Source organism: Pristis pectinata, chromosome 25, assembly GCF_009764475.1.
Source record: "Pristis pectinata isolate sPriPec2 chromosome 25, sPriPec2.1.pri, whole genome shotgun sequence".
Classification (NCBI taxonomy): domain Eukaryota; kingdom Metazoa; phylum Chordata; class Chondrichthyes; order Rhinopristiformes; family Pristidae; genus Pristis; species Pristis pectinata.
In genome coordinates, this window is record NC_067429.1 from 26,519,967 (window position 1) to 26,542,228 (window position 22,262).

At 38.4% G+C, this 22,262-nt stretch overlaps 1 protein-coding gene across 3 annotated transcripts in view; it reads right to left on the minus strand.

The window, feature by feature from the left end:
* Positions 1-2,003: 2,003 nt before the first annotated feature.
* Positions 2,004-22,262, minus strand: part of map3k14a (mitogen-activated protein kinase kinase kinase 14a) — a 46,275-nt gene continuing 26,016 nt past the window's right edge. For all 3 annotated transcript variants that reach the window (XM_052038821.1, XM_052038822.1, XM_052038820.1), the window contains exons 4-16: positions 21,860-22,070; positions 19,727-20,356; positions 18,663-18,800; positions 17,850-17,979; positions 16,363-16,494; positions 15,997-16,098; positions 15,077-15,240; positions 14,365-14,524; positions 12,648-13,136; positions 12,403-12,509; positions 11,509-11,659; positions 10,054-10,154; positions 2,004-6,213 (exon numbers count right to left, since the gene is read on the minus strand). In XM_052038821.1, coding sequence (XP_051894781.1) covers positions 6,049-6,213; positions 10,054-10,154; positions 11,509-11,659; positions 12,403-12,509; positions 12,648-13,136; positions 14,365-14,524; positions 15,077-15,240; positions 15,997-16,098; positions 16,363-16,494; positions 17,850-17,979; positions 18,663-18,800; positions 19,727-20,356; positions 21,860-22,070 — 2,680 coding nt within the window. In that variant the 3' untranslated portion in view covers positions 2,004-6,048. The remainder of the gene's footprint in view (positions 6,214-10,053; positions 10,155-11,508; positions 11,660-12,402; positions 12,510-12,647; positions 13,137-14,364; positions 14,525-15,076; positions 15,241-15,996; positions 16,099-16,362; positions 16,495-17,849; positions 17,980-18,662; positions 18,801-19,726; positions 20,357-21,859; positions 22,071-22,262) is intronic.

Sequence of the window (22,262 nt, forward strand, 5' to 3'; positions counted from 1 at the left end):
ATTAACATTGGGATGTAGAAGGGGACTTCAACAGGAGGATCACAAAGATGTTGGAGGAGATAAATTGATATTAGGCAGTAAGGGTATCCTTCATTGTTTGAGATACCTTGTCTGTTCACAGACATTATGAATCCTGAGACCAATTTGATTGTTTGAGATACATTGTCTGTTCACAGGACATTACGAATCCCGAGACCAATTTCATTTCCCCAACAGTAGTAGCTTGGGATGAGAATATCATCATAGTGAAACTATTCACTTTTGGATACAAGATGTAAGTATCAACTGACTTTTGAAAAGGAGATGCAAGGGGTTTGTTTTAACTAATCAAATGGCAAACATCTGAAAATTGTTTTCAATTTCACCATTGCAACAAATAGACGACTCATTCTACAATCCCAGGGCATCCAGCCTACACAGGTGTGGCTTAAACACATCTCAAGTTCCTCAAATAAATGAGCAAGGAGTTCACCACCATATCTCACAAAAATGTATCTGCATTTTATTTACTTTAAATTGAAAAGCCAATTTGTAAAGGATTAATACTCAATTTCTGCATTCTCATTACATTTGGAAAAGTGTTACATTATGAAGAAAAAAAAGACATCATTCTAGTATATAAAAAAGAAATGTGTCTTGTTTCAGGGCAAAACATTCAGGGTAACAATTTGCATTTAAAATCAGTATCACATATCCCATTTGCCTGTAAACTTATTACTATGTGAATGCGTATCAAATTCCTCCCCTTCTTTATGAGAGAAATTGAGCTGTTTGCTTTGAACAATTTAACGTCTCAACTTAATTAGCAGAGAAATTAGAATGAAGAATATCAATCACTTTTCTGCTAATTCTACAGTGATTCTCAGGTCGTAGACATTCAAATCACCAAAATTTGAATAATTTTGTCAAACATAAATCAAACATTTATATATGTGCTTATCCTGAATGTGCTCAATGAGTATTGGAAGATCTCATACCCCTACTTTGGCATGTGCACAACACAAAGAAAGATAAAATGGGCTTTAAGAGCGGTACGTGCTTGTAGTTAGTGACATGAAGATATAAACAATATAGCGACGCAGCAGTTAGTACTGTTGCCTCACAGCTCCAGGGGCCTGGTTTAATCCTGATGTTGGGTGCTGTGCGAAACGTGCATGTTCTCTGTGTGACCATGTGGATTTCTGCTTTGGTTTCCTGCCACATCCCAAATGGTATGTTGGTGGGTTAATTGGCTACTGTAAATTTAGCCCTTAGTGCAGGTAAGTGGCGTAAAAATGAGAAGGGAGCTGAGAAGTAAGAGAGACAAAACCGCAGGGGTGCAGGGAAATGCGGAGGACAGTGGGACTGATGAGATTCTCTGTTGGGAGATAGCATGAATTAATAGAATGGATTCCTTCTGCATAATAGAAGGAAGGAAGGATTTGAAAATGAAGATATTGCTGCACTAGTGTTAAAATTGTAACATTTTCTGTGGTTTAGTAGACAATTGAAGGTTGCAGGTAGATAGAAACACTTAAAAACAATGAAAAATAGACTGCTTGGAGAACTCCAGTGGTTAAGTGTTGTGCCTTTGTGACAACTTAAAATCTACTTGAATGTTCAGCTAGGATTAGAATAAATGATTATGAGGACAGATGTAGACACTTAGTATTTTGTTGATCTTTCCTAAGCCACTTAAGACCACAAAAGATTTCTCAGGAAAGAAGGTAAGTGGTCAGGTATGTATTATTTTTGGTTATGTAGCCATTGCTAGAGTTTTGCTTAATTTGAGAGGACAGAGGGAACCATTCAATAGAGTAAATTAGGAAGCACAATAAACCCTCTTAAGGGGTTTAATAAACCACGTGGTTTCTTCCTGTGCCACATTTCCTTTTACCCAATCTTCTATCGTCTCACAAGTAGCAGAGTGCAACCCATGGTGTTGTGCAGTAGTGATGGCTCAAGTCATTAACAGGCATTTTAAACACAAATAAACCCCAAAACAAAAGCACTCTTGAGAAATACTTTATTATTTTCTTTTGTGGCACAACTGCAATGAAACATTTCAGAAGAACAGCGTGAAATTTAAAAATACATTCATTTTCCAGCATCATTTATTCATATAAATGAAATAAATATCTTACAGATTTTTACTGTTTAAAAAGTACATTGTTCTTAACTATTATAGCCATAGTCATCAACAGGTACATTCATGTCGGCAACATAATCATTTTAAGATACATTAAAAAGGGTTTCACATGGCGCAAGGACTTGAAATGTGACAGCAACAGTAGTATACATCCAGCAGATTAAATTAAAAATATGGAAAGTCATTCCAAGCAATATTGCCATAAGCATTTTAATGATGACCAATGGAGCGATATTATTGGTCTCAAGTTATTTCTTTACTTCGACATTAAGGCACATCAGTACAAATTGAACTCTCAAATGCATGTCTAGAATTGTGTTTTATTCAGTTGCATGAAAATGTATGATTGGTGATTAGAAATTTGATACCAGCAGTTAGAACAATATTATGTCATGAATTCATAACATCACCTTTTAAAGCACTTCAGTTAAATTAAAACTTTTAAAAATAGATTCATAGGATTTTAACCACACAGGAGGTTATTCACCCACCAGATGTGCTGAATCTCTGAAAGATCCATTCCACATTATGAAAGGAAGATCTTTTTTCAGAACACTCACTCAGTTATCTTTTGAAATTTATTGAATATGCTTCCATCATCCTTTCAGGCAATGCACACCAGATTATAATAACCATATTGTAGTATTACAACTATAGTTTGCATTGTTAATAACCATGTTGATTATTTAGAAAATGTGTCTTATTGTTTACAAGGGGTCATAAAATTAACAATATAACAATGCTTTTACATAAATGACACATCTACTTTAACCATAGATTGTACCAGAGATGAGTGCATATTAACACACTGGATTGACGAAAATCAGGCAAGCTTTTCTTTTGCACAGACGTTCTTCAATTTAGTATTACTCTAGCAGAAATGTATTATAAATTGTTATTAACTGTTTAGTGCTACACTGAAGCCTAATACATTGTTTCTCAGATTAATTTTTTCATCGGGAAAATGCATACTTCACATGACAGCCACCAAAGGCCTTAACTTCCAGCCTCCATGGCCAGCTCTGCCCAGAAGGCCCAATACTCGGCTGATGTTAAGATACATTATCCTTCTACATACTTTATTATCAATGTATAAGTTCTTTAAGAACTTACCAGGTTTTTGTCGACTGTTATCTTTATGTCTAGAGAATCGAAATAACTCCTTTTTGATAACTTTGGACTAAACAGATCTTGGATGGTATGAAAATTTTAATTTACACCCAAGAGAAGTGCATCAAGTCCATAAATTATGCAATCAGTCTGGCATGTAAAGAAGCCCATATGGCATTTTGCTGCCTTTTTGTAAGTTTTGTATTTACTTTGCATCACATTCTTAACTGGCAGCACCATTTCACTATTTGCATCCTCCATACAGAAGTTTTGCATACACAAACCATTACTTGGCATGTCATTTATTTAGTTTCCTTTAGCACATTAAAAGATACTACTTCAGAATAAAACTTACATTAATATAATATTAGAATAGTATTCTACACAAGAAATACAACCACAAACACACATATATTTTCTAAAAATTACGTGAAAATATGCCTCCTGCACCCAACCTGAAGCTTGAACCCAATTGCAATAGCATTGTTTTCCACTTCTAATCAAAACAGATGCAAGGGTTGTGAGCATCTACCAGTCCTTTAACAGTGAGCCAATACTGTTTTGCTTTAGCCATTAGTGGCATTGACCAGAGTTCAGCACCACTGATTTAAATGACCTGTTGTCAGATAGCACCACAAATATAAGCAGCTGCACTTCATTTTCAGTAGATCCAAGATCTACCACAAATCTGTGATGTAATCTCAATATTTACGTAGTCCTCTCTCTCTCTCTCTCTCTCTCTCTCTCTCTCTCTCTCTCTCTCTTTCTCTCTCAAGCCTTGCAAACTAAAGCACACAAGAATATTCATCAGATAAAACTGGAAATTTTCATTCAAGTCCTAATGTCCAATTGTCTTGCAGTTTAACAATTCCACTTTGACAAAGGAAAGAAAAGTTACATGTTAGTCCTGGAATCAGTACAAACTTCAGGGAATAAAAATACCCTGCCCACAGGTCACTGAAACCTCTAGTTAGGTTGTCTATTATTTTGAAGCTAGGTGGAAGGACCTTTTAGCTTCTTTTTATGTGTCACTCTGACTTCCTAAAGTTCTTAAAAGTTTAAGTTCTACCTTTGAATGGGCAGATGATCAGGACAATCCTGCCATGTTAGCACCACCGTTTTGCCAGCTTGTAACTCAGCTAACAAAAAGGCAACTTTTTCCACAAGAAAAGAGCACATCACTATGACACCACATGGGATTGAATGTCTCAATCCTTGCCACTTTCAACAGGATGGCTAACTCTGAGTGGTAGCCAATAGTTTTGTTCTTCAGCTTCCACAGAGCCCACAGAACACTGTGCTATGATCTGGCTTAAGGCCCATCAGCAGGATGAGGATAGGAGAGAGAAGAGTCAACTAATATCTGGACCACCGGTGTTAAAGTTAATGACACCTTCAACAGAAAATACAAGAACAGCCTAAAGCGGCTAAAGTCCCATTATGCTCAGATTACTGCAATTGCTTCGAGTAATACCTCCTTTAGTCTGGATATGTTTTGAAATAATTAAATATTATCTGTTTCTCTGTGGTGCTAAATGACACACTAGATAAGAAGAACATTGTTCAAATGTTACATTCAAAGCTTATTATGGTTAGATGTATTTAGAATATATTACAAAATACATTCAGTCAGTTACAGAAAGATAGTATTGGCTCAAAATTCCTTTGAAAACTCATGAACAAACTGGAGTTGAAATCCATCTCGACAGAGTTTATGTCAGAGTTCATGGGGAAAATGGCTGGTCTTTATAGCTGAACAGTGAGATCTTAGCTAAGATGCCAAATATCGTGAAAGCTCAACTGAACAGTTCAGTGTGAATTTCACAGGCACTTGCTACAGGATTTCAACTTTGTAAGTGACTCTATCAATGTATAGTGCCACTTTGCACTCTTTTTGTTAATGCTTCAGTGCTTCTAATGGTTGGTGACAAGTCCCCAAGTTTGAAGAAGCTGTAAAGTATCAATTTACCTGCTACTTTCTATTGCGTAAATACACTAGGAGACTTTAGGGAAAATTAGCAGAATATTTTATTAAGCTTCTATGATCTTCTGCTGCAATTACAAGAGATACACATGGATTTATAAAACTTGAAAGGAGGCTGTTTGCCCCACCATACCCATTGCAACTCTCTGAAAGAGTTTTTCAATTAGTCCCACCACCCATGTTTCTCATAGTCCTGCAAACCCCTTCAAGTAGTTGGTTGATATGCCCTTGAAAGTTATGACTGAATCTGCTTTCACCACTTGTTCAAGTAGCAAAACAAGTTTCTGCATTAAATAGATCACCTCCTTTCTACTGTGCCAACTACCCTAAATCCATATCCTCAGATTCTCAGCCTTCCTGTCAAATCTAAGTCCTCTCCTGCCACCAGTGAAGAGCTCTTCCACACAGGTCAATTAAAACCCTTAATAACAGGAAGACTCCTGTTGGAAATTCAACCTCTAAGTGTTTTAAATTAATTTGGTTATTCGCATGAAAATAAACCGCTATGTCATTTTCCCTACTAATGCAAAAGAGATTCCATTCACTTCAGTGAAGTCATTCAACTGTTTGAACTTTACCAATCCTGAAAAATGCAGTTATAAGTAGCAAGGTGAGTGGGCCATGTTATGGGCAAGCCAAACTTGAAACTTAGCATTTACATGAGATAATTCAATTTAACAACTTTGAATGGTGAACAGTGAAATCTTCTTATGGTTTGGTCTGGTTTTGTAGTTTTGGTGTCCAAATGAGTTGAAGGAACCTGAGCCTTAAGTAATTGAAATGAAAAATCAAATCTCTGGGATCCAGAAGGTTTAAATAAAAAGCTTTAAGATTTGAAATTAAGGTTTCCATCCTTAATTCTCCAGGTCCAGGAACTGCTGGAGTTGGAAGCAGGAGTGCATTTCAGGTCAATTCCAGAATCTGGGATTTCAAAGTCTGGAGAAATAGGATGTCCATTTTGCTTCACTAGAGAGAAACTTGGGACCTGGATCTGCCAATAAGAAACAAGTCAGATACAGATGTTTTTATTTACAATCCACAGACAGTTAATAAATTTTCTTGCATATGTGTTGAAGTGACTACTGAATTGTCAGCACAGGTTTTTGGGACAGAGGGTCAGGACTGGACCATTTGACCCATTGAGATTGTACTGCCATTCAATGAGGTCATTGCTTACCGTAATCTTACTCTATATACTTGTTATTGCTCCATTCGCCTTACTTTATTTGGTAAATAAATATTTACAATGTCAAATTTAAATGTAATGATTGACATAACCTCAAATGTCATTTGTAATAGAGTTCCAAACTTTTGCCATCCTTTGCCTGTACAAATGTTTCCTAATTTTAGTCTAACTCTGATTTTCTTTGTACAATATTACCTCTTTTTCCATATTTCCCAACCAGAAGTAGTAATTCCCATTTAACAGTCCTACATAATATCCTGAAAACTTTGATCCATCACCCTTAACCTTCTAAGTTCCAAGTAAAACAACGAGTAGTTTACGAACAGTTTCTTTGCAAAGCAACCCTGGGAATCAAGGTACAGGTTAAAATTCTGTGGTTTGGTATACTGTGGTCTGGCATGTTTTGAAACTCTTGTATAGATCTATACTAATTAACTAACTCGAACCAAGATCTAACAAAGATCTAAAATTAACTGAAGATCAGTACTAATCTGCAGCTAATTACCCTGCCAATTCAACTTTTACAATCGGAGCCAACAACAATCTCAGCCGACAGTGTTTCCAGTTTACAGAAACTTTGGATTATGGACAGTTCTTGGAAGCCTTCCGTGACCAGGGAGAGTCTATACTTAAAAAGGACCATTCTCCTGCTCAGAGGAAGATGGTCAGAGGCAATTTCTGTGATCCAGATTTTCTGTGGTCTGTCACCAGTCAGGTCCCAAGGGTGCTGGACTAGAGAGTTTCAAGCTGTATAATATTGGGAGATCATTTCAGTACACCCTCAAAGGCCTGGGTAAAAGCTGAAGAAAATAATCCACACATGGATAATTTGGACATTTTACACTTAAGATTTGTTTTTAATCTTTATACAGAAAAGCAAATGTGCCCAAAGTCAAGATACTTTTGTAAGTTATACAAATTGAAATGAAAAAATGAAGCTTGCATTAGAAAATCTCTTCCTTTATTCTCTTCAGTTTTCATCTCGTAGAATAAAAAGCTGAGTCACTGAACATCTTAGGAGAAGCTATCAACGTCACTCATTTGTTAACACAACTGGAAATTTTAGGAGTGGGCCCTTGATCCTGCTGGCCTTACCATTCTTGTCTCATGTCCCTTCTTGTCCTATAGAAATAGCTGAAACCCCATGGTCTAATCACCACTATTCTAATTTCTGCTCCAAAATCCACAATTCTATGTATTCTTGGGAAGGATATGCCTTTTAGATATGGGTCCTAGTCCTCCATCCATGACCCCAGGCATGACTGGCATCTTTACACTTTCATGTTAACTTCTCACATGAGGAAATCTCAGTTCAATGAGAAACCAAAGACAGCACCACCAGTAGAGAAAAATATATGGTAGGGAACCTTGCCCCCTTGGGAATCTCAGAAAGGTAAATATTGCTAAAACATCACCAGAAAACAAAGTCAATCCCAGATCTTTACTCCACACTGTTACTCTAGCTACAAATCTTCATTACCAATTTGAGGACTGGATACATCAAATATTATAGAACCAGGTAATATTCTGGGTGTAGTACTGAAGATCTGCACTGCAGATCTAGCTGTACCTCTAGACTAGCTGTTCCAGTACAGCTACAACACTGGCATCTACAATGTGGAAAACCACCCAAGGTACATCCTATTCAGAAAAAAGACATCCAATCTAGCTAAAGACCACCAAAATAGCCTATTCTCAACTATCAGCAAAATGATGGAAAATACCATCGACAGCGCTGTCAACCTACTCACTGATGAACAGTGTTGCTTTCTACAGCACCACTCAGCTCCACACTATATCACAGCTTGGTTCAAACATGGAACAGAGAGCTGAATTCTAGAGTTGAGGCGGGAGGGACAGACCTTGACGTCATACCATCATTTGTCCAAATGTGGCATTAAGGTAAATCTAAGGCCAATAGGCATCAAAAAGAAAACAGTCCAATGGTTGGAAATGTAGATGATTGCAGTCATTGGAGGTCAATCATCCCAGTCCCAGGACATCATTGCAGGAGTTCCACAAGGAAGCACTCTGGACCCAACTATTTTCAATGACTTTCTTTCCATCATAAGGTCAGAAGTGGGACGTTCACTGATGATTGCACGATGTTCAATTCTATTCACAACTCCACAGCAAATGAAGCAGTCCGTGCCAATACGCAGCAAGAACCAGACAAGACTCAGATATGGGCTGATATGTGGGAAATAACACCACTGCCACAAAAGTGCCAGGCAATGGCCACCTCCAACAAGCATCTAACAACCTATCCTTGACATTCAGTGGCATTACCATTGATAAGTCCCCCCCAGTCAACATACTGGGGTTCACCATTAACAGAAACTCAGCGAGACCAGACACATAAATACTCTGGCTACAGGAGCAGTTTGGAATCTGGGTATTCTGCAGCAAATGACTCACCTCCAGCCCACCCAAGGCCATTCCTCCATCTATCTGGCACAAGTTAGGAGTGCGATGAAATAGTCTTCAGTTGCTTGGATGAGTGCAGAACCAACAGCTTCCCAAGAAGCTCAACAGCATCCCGGAAATAACAGCCCACTTGATTGGCATGCATCTATCACCCTAAACATTCATTCCTTCCACCCTGAACACAGTGACTGCAATGTGCTTGATCTATAAAATGCACTGCAGTTACTCACTCACGTTACTCTGAAAGGACATCCCAAATTTGTGATCTCTACCACCAGGAAGGGCAAGGGCAACACTGGCATGGAAACACCACTTGCTGCAAATTCCATCTTTCCCCATACACCTCTTCCTCCCCAAGTTGCAAACCATCCTGACTTGGAAATAGATTGCCAGCCCTCTATCTTCACTGGAATTGCCTACTAACAACTCTGAGAGAGTACCTTTGCCAGAAGGACTGGCATAGTTCAAGAAGGTGGTTCACCACTACTTTTCCCCCTAAGGGCAAGTAGGGGTGGGCGATAAATACTAGTCTTGCCAATGATGCTCAGATCTCAAAAATGAATAAACAAAGTCAATTCTTAAAATGACAAACCACCCATTATACAATTTCAAATCCTTAGACCATCCATTCTCTCCTGCAAATGGCAGCTGACACAAGGTCAGTTGTTAAATTTTATATACGAGATTGATAAATATTTATTAAACAAATATAATAAGGAAAATAGAGCAATGTCCAGTAAATTGAGCTGGGTCACCATCTGCTATATACATCAGGTGAATAATACTGAGCATTTATCAAATAGGCAACCACAAAGACACCTGCAATAATTTAAGTAACTCTGGGCAATGCAATAGGTCTGCAGTATTTCTGAACATCAGTTATGCAAATAAAGTTCCAATAGATGCACCTCTTTCAACCACTACATCAAGGAATAAAAGGAATTCTGTTGTGATGTGAAATGGGAGAAGGGAATCAATTGAAAAAAGGCCAAAAATTCATGTACTGCCAATTAATCAAAACACTGATAATGTTGATTTCAGCCTTAAAAACTCTATATTTCTCTCGAGAATATATTAACTAACTTTAGTTGTGATAGAAACAAAGCTTAGCACTGAAGATTAGTGCAGGTATACTCTACTGTGGTTCAACGGTGAAAAGGAAATTTGTAAGCAGTGGGAACCAAATGAATTCTCCTTCAGGGGGTGAAGGAAACTTACCAGATTACTAATTCCAGTGGCCACCTGACCAACTGTAGCTCTTCGCACATCATGGACAATCAGACACTCCCCACTGAATGTGTGAATTCTGGCTTCAATACCTAAAATAGAAAATTGCAGAATTTACTCATGACGACCCAGTTTCAGCTGTACTGACAAGTTGTACCTAAATCTCCAAACAAAACTAAATGATGAATTGTCATATCAATAAACTTGTGCAGTCATGGCTTAGAGTTCAATACTTTTACACAGATTCCTGCAAATCTTGTAACCTCGGCTTCTGATAGGTGCAGAGCAAGAGTGGACAGATTTCTGGTTCTCACATTTGGAGCAGTGGAATAGGAGCAATTTTTTTTGAGAATCACTCAAGGCAGCCCAGAATAAACTCTTCTCCTGGGAACCCTTAAGCTATGCAGGAGACAGGCAGGATTGAAAAACAGGCCTGAGAACACGAGGCTTGCAACCATCTAGCCATTGCTCGCTAGCAGGAGACTCAGAAGCTGGATGCTAATCCCTTTTTGGAAGCAATGCTTATGCATTATTTGCCAATGTAAAGCCCTGCAGGACAACACTGGAAATCTGACCAGGCCATGCAAAACTGCATGATATCATTTGCTAGCATCTCAATTTCCTTAACTGACTTTTGCTAGGACAGTGCACCATAAAAGAACTGATGGAAAAACCATGAGCAAACAGTTTTGATTACTTCAGCAATCAACTTCGTTCTATGCATTTATCTTAGCAACCTGAAGACATTTGAAAGATGCATTTCATAGCAGGCAGCATGAAAATATATCCCAGAATTAATCCAAGCATTTATTACTCATTGAAAGGAAAACTGTTTCAGTTTTATATTTACATTCTAATAAGCCCACTGTCATAAATTTTCAATTTTTTCTATTAGTAATCTTTAATAAAGAGAAGCATTTTAAACATTACCATTCTACCCTGCAAATTATTCCAAATATATATCCATTTGAGGGCTTTTATTTTATATTATATTTCAGTAATTTCTATCTCTGCATCTGTTTATTGAATGAACCTGACTAATAGCAATGCAATTTCCTGGGTTCATCCATTTATGTTATCTAATACTTTCCAAGGTGGGCGTGGAAACATGTGATAGCAAATCAGCAGCACGTTTTAGATTTTAACCATTTAATTTTTACACAGTCTCCAAAAGAAAATAAAGAACAATTTAAAACATGTGGCAGATTCATTATTGGCCACTCTGCATGAATGCCCATGACCAATGTCACTGCCGTGATGAAGGCCCCTTCCTTCTGAACACAACTTCCCTCAGTGTTCAGTGCCTACCTCCTTTCTATGGTTTACACTGTCAATGAAGCATTCATTCACATTGGTGAAACTGGTAAGGCTCCACTGCTTGTGTGCCCAATTTTCAGTCAGGAACTCCAAATAAATTTATTTGTCTCAAAGTTTTTTTTTGCTTACCGTTAAAGAGGCTTGGCATATCTTGCTGGTGATCTAGTCGTTGACTGAGGCTAAAGCTGGTGCTAAGTCCATCAGTGTGACTATTCCATGACATTGAGTGAATTCCAGAACTGTAGTTACCACTTAGACTGGGCATTCCTTTTTGGGAATCCTAATAAAAGACAATACGTTCCAAGTGAAAGGTCAGGTGTATCACCGGAACCTCTTAACCTTAAACACCATCATAGTATTAATTTTTTAAAAAATCTGTTTCAGGCTACTTCTTCCTCTTTGGCACCTTCATAGCTATTATAAAATATCGTAGGCTGCCTTGTGACCAATTGTTGAATATTTCCTAATAGGCCACAGTAGGCTGGACTGGTTACCACATCACTGAAGATTTACTTACCAATGGATGAGCAAGTTACAGTTGTGCATATGGTGGGAGTTACTAGGCAGGATATTCCTGCCTTCCATTCTCATGTGTGACACATTCTCACATTTATCTCTCTATGATTTTGCACTTGGTCACACATTTATCGTCATCACACTTTCATTCCCATTTTTCAAAATAAACTCTTCTGTCTCTATTCATTAATTAAAGTCATCTTCTCTCACCACAGATGCTGCCTGACCTGCTGAGTGTTTCCACCATTTGTTTGGCTCTGAGCAATTGGCTATTCAATCTGATCCCATCAGTTTCCTGCTGAGATAATTTCTTTAAAAATTTTCCCTGATCATAACTGTCTATGTACAATTTGATACAAGATCAACCAGTATCTTATATTAAAAATAAACACACACACACGCTGATTTAGATACTATTATCGCTGTTCCAGCTAGTTGTCCTTGCCAATAAACATGGTGAGTGATAATATGATTGGCCTGCTCAGAATGGTAATGTATTTGTAGTACCTTGTCGTAGTCATCCATTGTGCTATATGCATCACTGCTTAATGCATCCAACATGTGGTCCTCCAACTTTTCTGGGAATACTTGGGAGAGGTTATAAAGTAAAAATTCTGAAACAGAATACCACACAACACAAGAAGTCAATGGATTTGTCAATTTAGTATTGGAAAAAATATTTAAATGCTTGTTATCATGAAATAAAGAAACATTTCCTCATCATTACTGAGGCCGGAAGCAGAATGTGTTACCTTTTTGCAGGTTCCCATATTCCTCTGCAAGTTTCTTCTCTGCCTCGCTATTCTGGAATGAAGACAGTGACATCAGCGGTGAAGGAAGAGATGGATCCTTCTCATCACTGACAGGTTTTGTCACTTCTTCTGGGAAACGAATGTTCTCATCTTGCAAATGTAGCTGGTCAAAGTTACAGGCCAGTCTGATACAATTTTTTGGTTTTCTTCGGTACACTTGCGGTGAATTTTTCTCAATTAGAGGTTCCACTGCACCCACTGCATTCGCATTGAGTGGATCTCTTTTCGGGTAGCAGAGACGGTGCCTGTTTGGGTCCCGAGCAGCTGGCACTGTTTCTGATTGAAGAGGAGCCCGGCCCTTGGTGGTGCAGGATCTTGCATTCTGATTTACTGGCAGTGAAGTCACTAAACCTTTATTGTTGCCATCATCTGACTTAGCAGCACAACTTACTTTCTGAACATGATTACTCTGAGGAGTGCTCTTAATTCCTGCAATATAAAACGAAGGGAAATAAAAAAAATCACGCCTTGCAAAACATTAGTCACTATGATCCTGCCTTAATTAGGACACCACACTTTCCTTTAGTCAACACTGGCAAGTCGCATATTCTCTGATCTTCACAATGAAAGTGACCTCTCCCCATGTCACCAGATAACTAGGAGATAAGTGAAACAGATATGAGCCAGGTCATCCTCGGATTTCCCTCTCCCTTGGAGGATGTATTTTGTCTTTACTGACTGATGGTTTGGGTCAGGCAAGGTCAGAGCTTGAGCATACAACCCCATTATGCTGTGGCAATATAAACATCCACCAACCCAAGTCTGTCTCTAGGCAAGCCTTGATACTACATTTCTTTATTTAGGAAAATAGCAAGTAGCATTCATCTAAAAACTCTCATATAATTGACAATAAATTATGTTTGTTCTGGCTGTAGTGCTTTTTCTGAACCTAACTGGGCAATGACACAGATCCCCAGTGCTGTGGTTTCCATTTTTGTGTCACGACAACTGCTGATACAAAGTTACTAGAAGCCTAAAGCCCAAAAAGACATTTAGGCATTCTGGATCCAGTAACTTTGTGTCATCGGAAAGTTGATGACATAACTTTCCGATGACACAAAGTTGGCTGCTTTATACTACAGCCTGCAGGGCAGAGAAGAATTATTACAGTCATACAGTGGTGTAATTTTAAAGCAGTAAAGTTGCTCAAAGACAAAAATTATGTTTTGAAATACCTGCAGATTTTTTGGTTACTCATAGGCTGAAAGACATTAGAGCTCAGGAAAGATAAAGCTCTCTATAATTAACCCAATACCTTATCCCGAGCCACAGATCAACATTTCCTGCTGTATTTGTGTGACATTGCTCCTTACTCATGAGTATGTTTTTCAGTTAGGCTAGTGAAACAGCCCATTTAATGTCTGCATAGAAGCAAATCATAGGTGTAGACCTCAGCCAAAAAAGAACAGAGCTTAGATATTTTGAACTCATTCACTTAAGGCCCTTACAGTCCACAAAGTAGAAGATTTTCAACCTATCAGAACATAGCTCAAACTTGTCCCTGAAAGACATTGCCAGCTACTGGTAGAAATTCACCTGAATTTTTGGCAACAGTTGTCGATTCTGTAGTTTCTTCTGCCATAATATAGCATTATTGGACAAAAACATCCTGTTGCAAATAAAGGAGGTACAACATAGAGTCAATGGCTCTACTTACGTTGTCTTAAAGATGTCAATGCTCTGTTCACTGCTGCATGAAGTTCAGATGCACTAGCTCTATACTCTGGGTTTTTCATTAAACCAGCCCTGATCACATTAGCTGTGTGAGGACTGCATGCAGGTGGTATTTCATTCACTGGAGGATCCTGTGTCACAATCTATGATGAAAGCGAAAGTTATTGGCAATGTATCTTCACATTCATGTCTGTACACTGCTAATGTAATTAATTAAACAAGAAAGGATTTAAAAAAACAAGTACTTATTTACTACATTAAACAAAAGTTAGCTCCCTCCAAGGACTGAATGAAGTTCATAGGTTCTATTGTGCCTCAAGGCCTGGTTTCAACAACTCTGATATAATAAGAAATACATGTGTAGCATGAATCCCCACTTTCTATGCTGCATGGAGTAAATCCCACTTTTCGTGCTTGATAGGTTAGGTTTTGGAAATTAACAGCCCCATGCTATCTTTGGCTCAGGCAGTACCCAAAACATTCAGACTTTTATCTTCCTTGTGATGAAAAATCAAGTCTCCACTTAGCATTTCTTCACAAGTCTGGAGCCTCAAGCCCTTTGGAAGACTGATCCTTCATCAGTAGCATGAACAGATATTCTAATTACAGTGAGAGAGTGCTCTCTCGATATTAGAACTGTAATGATACTACAAAGCTGTGGCACTCCTTTTGTAGATTTTTAAAGTTAAACTCACCTTAAGTAGCAGTTGCTTTGTTGATATATTCTTCCAGGGATGATGGCCATTTAACATGTGCAGCATCATACAAGCAACACTCCAGCTATCTACCCTGACACCAAATTCACTGCCTGCAACCACCTCTGGTGCCATATGTGTCACTGTACCCAGGCAGTGACTGCCTGTGAAGGAGTGGAGAGAAAGAAGACGTTTTATTTTACAATTCTATTTGAAACATTCTGGGAAAAGAAAAGGTCTTCATAAGAGCTGGGTAATCCCATAAAGGGCAACATCCACCCACTGTGGAAAGATTTACTGGCTGCAAATTGTGACAAAATGAAGACAAGTGTCTCTTGACTTGTTGGTAGAGAAAATTACTGGTATCAGCTCGGCAATGTACAACTAAAGGAAGATGTTTCCCCAGGAATCATTTGGAAGAACATGAGGTTAGGGACATCTATGCACACACTTTACCCTATAACATTAAGGGTTTACACATAGAACACATGAAAAGCCTACACATTTAGATTGCTGTGCACACTCCTGGTATTGACTAACCCTCTGTGGTAACCTCTGCAGAACCAAACCTGTGAGATGTTTGGGAGGAGTGCCTATCCAGGAACCACCGCTGTCCAGAACAGACGGTCCTATTCATAATCCAACACAGGCACACATTTCAGACCCACAATGCCTTCATAACTGCTCTCTTAAGACATGCAATTCGCTGCATCTTGCGACCTCCATCAGACAGCTGTCAACTTATTGGTGGAGCCAGTTAACAACTAGCCATCTGGTTATCAGGAATGTGCCTCTTGAAATAAGTGATTGTGGTTAATCAAAACCCTAATCCCATCCTCCTCCAGTTTCGCTCCTTTCATTCCACTCCTCAAGTCCTTTCCAAGCCCTAATCAGTGAATTTAGGTATAACCAATTCTTACCTGCATTTGATGTACTGTTTCCTGTTGGAGTTAATTGTGTTGAATGTCCAAAGTCACAGAGGTAAACCTCTCGACCGCTATGTGATATCAATACATTATCCGCTGTAAAAAGAACAACAAATGAATGTTTAACATGGGATGGTCCCTTCTATATCAGCAAATGATGTGTGAACAAATTCAAAATAAAGTTTCAGCTTTTAAATTGAACAATCATATCAATAGGATTAGAATAAAATTACACTTCATTATGTGGAGAAAGATGAGTGTGCACATAGGCAATAGCAACTAAATCTGTCTCTTGATTGGAATCTGAACCAAAAATAATAAGGGAATTGAATAGTAACTACTGTCCTATTGTGACTTTACCTTTAACATCTCCATGTACGATTCCAAGGGAGTGCAGATGTTCTAATGCTTCTAGCACATGGCTTGTGTAATACAGAGCCACAGCTTCAGGAAGAGGCCCTCTATTCCCAATTAGCTGTGCCACTGATCCACCTAAAGTAAGCAAGAAAGCTCACATTAAATCTCAAGTGCTAATCTATCATTTTTTAAAAATTAAATATTGATTAACTTACTGCATTTTACTAGAACTTTCTGACCATTGACTTGTAATTGTGTTTTCCCCTTTATTTAGGAACAGTTTGTTTTGTAAAGGTTATTTGACCTTGATAGAACTGAATTCCAGAAGCAAAATATAACATGCTGTCACCATATTACTGCATGCTTGGCATAAGCAACCGAGGATGAATTTCTGCCACTTAAAATTTATACCATGTAACTATCAATTGGAGGTTTATCATGGTTTCCTTCTGACCTTGGTGCATCCTTGAGTATGGGTTCTCAACAACATCTTTCATTTATAAACCTTCTTTGATGAAACTATCCCAAGGAGACTTACCAAATAGATGATATAGAATGCTCCCATCAAAAGACCCAACATTAGGAATTGTGAGCAAAGTTGGCCAAAGAGATGGTTTAACGAAGTGCTTCCTTGTCTGGAGCTTCTGGTCCAGAAATTCAAAACAGATAGCACTGATATTTACCCCCAGAACAGAATGGGATTGCAACCACTTCTGGGTCAAATGCACCATCAAATTTTGCACAATTCGCTCTCGCACATATTAAATAGGATGATGTTATTTCCCTTGCAGTGATTCTTTTGAGACCCCATTGACATAAGTCCTAAACTTATTTTTGACCTTTCAAATTCCTCCCCTGAAAACTGAATTCACACCCAACTTCCCCCCCATCATGATCCAGGGCCCAACTGGTCCCTAGGACTAAGAAACCTGATTTTGCTCCTAACCTCCCAATCTGCCGAGTGAAGGTCCTAATCTCCACACCTTGCCCCTAATCCAGACCTCGACTGCAAAGTCCCCTCCACAACCTTGGCCACTCACCTATTTGCTGATCCAATTTTAGATCTCAATAAAGTCTATAGGTACTTTCCCACCACTTTGCACCCCTCCTGAAAATGTGTAATACCCCTTTAGAAGCTCCCAATCCCTTGGGCCTCAGGGATTACTGATATCTGCTGCAATAGGTCCAGGACACAACCACTATTTGCATGGTGCTGCTTTAACTATCACACACTCCCATTTGGTTGCACTAGAATTTCTAGGCCTAAGTATTTTCGAGTAAAACAGGTTTGGAAAACAATAGAATTGCCATCATACTGAAATTATGCCAATTGGTAAATGAATTTATCATATCAAATCATATCATATCCAAAATCTATTCCCTCAACCACTCAGATTATAATACCATTATCCAGTTTTTGATTAGTTGAACCAACAATGATCTTGCTAAGATTGGATATTCCACAAAATATGAAATGAACTGCATCTCACCTTGAACGTGCTGCATAAACAGAGTTATCATCTCCCCCTCCCGTACTCCTCCGTATAGTGGAACAACTCGTGGAGAGTTCAACTTGCTCCAATTCAACAACTCCTGTGGCTGGAACTTGCTCACATGAATCTAGGAAAGGAGGTACATCTTAATAGATCCTCAGGAAGAATCATGCTTTTTTCCAATGTATGACAAGCATAAATCAAAGAATGTATTATTATGCATAGAAGCTGGATTAAACCACTAGTATTTTTCAACAAGTGATGCAAAGTTGGTTTTCCGAGAGAAATCATCCCTAGATGAAATTGCGATTTTTGCAAAATTTGACCTGGACTTCAGGTATTTCACCACTTAACAACTGAAAATTGGGCTCCCCAGTTGAGAGAAGTATCTTATGGTGATCACAAAAATGACAACTTGCTGGGATCACCAGTCAAACAAGAATTAAAGCATATCCATTCTGACATCGAAGTTTGTGTGCAGGATTTTCCCAGCCTCATTTTGCAATGCTCATGATATTTGTTTGGGCCATTAATGCTTACATTGAGGAGTTACGGGTTTAATTGCAAGGTTTATTAAGATTTAAACAAGCAGTCTGAAGTGGGATAAAACTGAGCACCACTGACATATGCCCAGGTCACTTTTTAAGCATTGTTTCCAAAAGTATAGGTCGAGTTCAATTTTTAGACAACTGAACTATAATCAAAGCTGAAAAATCTTTCGTCAAACAGCTTGGCAAACACAACTTGTACAATTGGGTCAATTTCTACCTAGATACTTTCCTGAATATACTTCCAGTTGAACAAACCTACCCTTTTAGCAGCACAGGTGAAATCAGTGGTATGATCTTTTGCCACATACACCTCCCCAAAGGTTCCAACTCCCAGACGATTGGAGCAGATTGACCACTGCAAGTTTTCTTTATATTGATTATCCACAGGCTTCAGTCTCTGGATAGTGAAAGAGAAGGCTTATTCAGTAATAGCCTATTTACAAAACTCAGTCCCTGGAAATTCATCCCTGGTTTGTAACATTAAGCACACTTTATACTTGCAGCTACTGAGATTTGGCTCTATTGTGCACAATGAAACTGAATTTCAGAGGTGGGGTAAACAGGCAGCTGCTTCTATTTAACTGGTTACTAACTGGGGATGAATTTTGAGGCAAATATCAACAGCCTTGACTAACTGCTTAGAATGCCAGTAACACTTGCTGTCTTAACTGTCCAACAGTCCCATGTTTCTCCAAGTTACTTTCATCTCAGAGGCAGGAGTTTACCTGCTTGGCTGAGTTGATCAGCTTTTTCCTTAATCAGAGGCTTATGTGCTGGAAACCACCCCAAGAGTCAAGCACATAAATAGCCTGAAGTTTCAGTGCAGCACTGAGGAAGTACTGCATTGTCAGAAGTGTTATCTTCATTATGGGAATTCAGAGGGTATATTTAGGTGGGTATAAAATAACCCTTAGAACCTTTCTGAAGAGGAGAAAGATTCATTCCTAAACGAATGACACCAATTCAAATGGTTTTATTGTGGGACCTTATGTGCAAATTGTTCACCATATTTGCTTACAAGAAAACAGTAACAATAATATACAAAACAAGACTGATTATCAAGTTTGTCTGACAGAATATATGGATTTTTTTTTTGGTTTTCTGGATATAACATTTCATTCAGAACTCAAGAAAATGTGCAAAGCTTTCTCCTGATATCAAAGCTAAAGTCATTCAATAACAAATCATAAGGATGCAAACAGGAGCTCAGGTTGGCAAACTCGCTGGCTGCTGTCTTAAATTATATGAGTCAGGTTGGAGTACCTGATACATACTGGAGTGAGAAACTGTAATTCAACACCTTTGAAGTGGTGTATTACGCACCTCATGTTGAAGGACGCCCTCATTGTTTTCTGGAAGCTTTTCACTTTGTTTCCACCCTTCTGAGTATTTTGCCCATTGTAGTGCTGGCATTGTCAAGCACCTTAAGTTGTCAGAGATGACATATCCCTTGCTCGCACTGGATTGGAAGGCAGAGAACTGTGGTGGAGAGGTCTCTTCTGCACTTATTGAATCAGGAATACGTATTCCAGTGTCCCCTCCCACATCATTGATGTAGAGCATGGCTGCATTATTATTAAAAGAAATTTCTTGCTTTTTGTGTCCCCCATCCACATCAACCTGCTTCAATTGAGGCAGTGGCGTTAAGTTCAAATGTAATTTCCGCTCAAAATTCTCTGCCATGTTATGCATGAGACCGCCACTTTTCATGACCGAGGAAGGAATGGGTCTGACGTTAGACTTCTTAACTCCATCACTGAAGTGTTTGATATTGAAGTACATATTTTCAATTTTTTCATCTTCCCGTAATCGGTTCTGTAGGCCCAATCCACACAATCCATGGGAATCTCTATGGGCAGCACTAATGTGCATCTGTTCAAGTTCACAACGGCTGCTACTGCTGCTTGAAGTGCTGCTGCAAAAATCAGAGGTGCTGTTTTCAGCGTCATCTTCCTACAAGTAAAAACAGTGAAGTTCATTAACTTTGAGATCTAAACTGAAATGGCATCACAAGCTTCAGAGCCTAGTTTATATTGTACTAGAGGCTACACTTTAAAATAGTCCATTGGCTATAAGTGAAACTGGGAAAGGCACTATAAAAATAGGTCTTTTTTTTGTTACCAGCCTGAAATGCACCAATAGTGGCATCAACTTGTTCCATGGAAGGTTATGTTATGGCTACAACCTTATATTGGGTAGAGCAAATGAAGAGGAAAGATTCATTTCTAAATATACTGATAATAAGGTGCTGACAGAGGACTGAACTCTCAAAGATTCAGCGTTATCCTGCAGTCTTCAGGAATTAAACGTTAAGCTTCCACTTGAAGTTCAAATAGGTGTATTTTTAAAACAGGGATTTTTTCCATCTCAGCTGAAGACTAAAAACTAATTCAAAAACTGAGGAAAAAGTCCATTTCTCTCTTGGTCCTGGATTATCCAATCGGGTGATAAAATCTGTGCACTCTTTTGTTTTGGGATGTCAGGATAGACCCACTGGGCAACCAATGAAGTAGCATGGAGGTAAATATGTTGGAGGCTAAGGGATCATGTGATATAATCTCTGGCAAAATATCCAACTAGAATCAGTGATCCCAAAGTGCGGTTACATATTACATATTAGATTGCACATACTAAGATTACAAAATTATTGCCAGTGTTATTATTGCAGAGCCTCACTCTTCTGAATGTTTGCACTGGCAAGAAGTGGGAGAGACTAATTTGCTCAGTGTCAACTTATGGAAAGTGGCAGCAATTTGTCTGCTATATGCAGTCATCTACACATATTCAAAAAGATCAGCCAAGTTTTGTAATCGTGTGAGAAAGGTAACTTTGTTTTGATAATCAGGGGGATATGTGATATAAGTGACCAGTTTAATAATTTCCCATCTTAATCTACTACTCAAAATTATAATTAACTTTCAGCCGTTTCCTTTTCTGTAAATATTCTGGAATATTGGACTCTAGTGAGAAGATTTAATTGATTACTTGGGAATTTAACAGGATTGATCCACTACTTGAGTCCAGTTAACCAGTGGAAACACCTTAACAGATTCTGGCATCCTGAAGTTAAAGAAGCAAAAAGTTATCCTGGTTTATAATTCCTGTAACTTCTACTCAAATTTCTGGATAATTGTGCAACCTGAATCTGTCAGATATCCTTCCAATTGAACATGTCACTGACATAGAACAAAACTCCATTTATATAGTGTCTTTAATGTAGCAAAAACATCCCGAGACATATGGTATTGTAATGTAAATGGGAATATAGTAATTAAATGAACAAAACTACATTATATGTGTTTCTAAAATACTTCATTGTTGATCAAACAGATTATGATCCAAGTTCATTTCTGAAATCTGTAATCAATGTTAAAAATGACTGTGGAAGGAAATTAGGAATCTACTCAAAATTATAGAATCTGATCCATTTAAGATTAGAGAAAGCTTGCTACCTACTTGTACTGGTATTGGGGGACAGCTCTCTTGCTCGGGGGTCTTTGATTGCTTTTGTGAAGCTTTGGCCTTGTGCTTGGATTTTCTCCTCCTACGTTTTCTCCTGGGATATTTATTGAGCTGCTGGTCCTGTTGCAGCTGAGGCAGCTTCCCTTCAGCCACTTTTGCCACATTGTTTGGGACATTTTCTAAGTTCAATCTTTCTGCACGATTACTGGAAAAGAAAACTATCTGGTTAAAGACAAAATTATTAGCCTGATTATTATTGTGGTTTTCCCACAAAATTCACATTTAATTTACTCCACAATACAATTACAGTATTACAAATCCAAAACCGCAACATTCTCAATTGAATGTTGCTTACGCTTTTATACAGATTTCAAACAGTTTTTTTACATCAACCCAA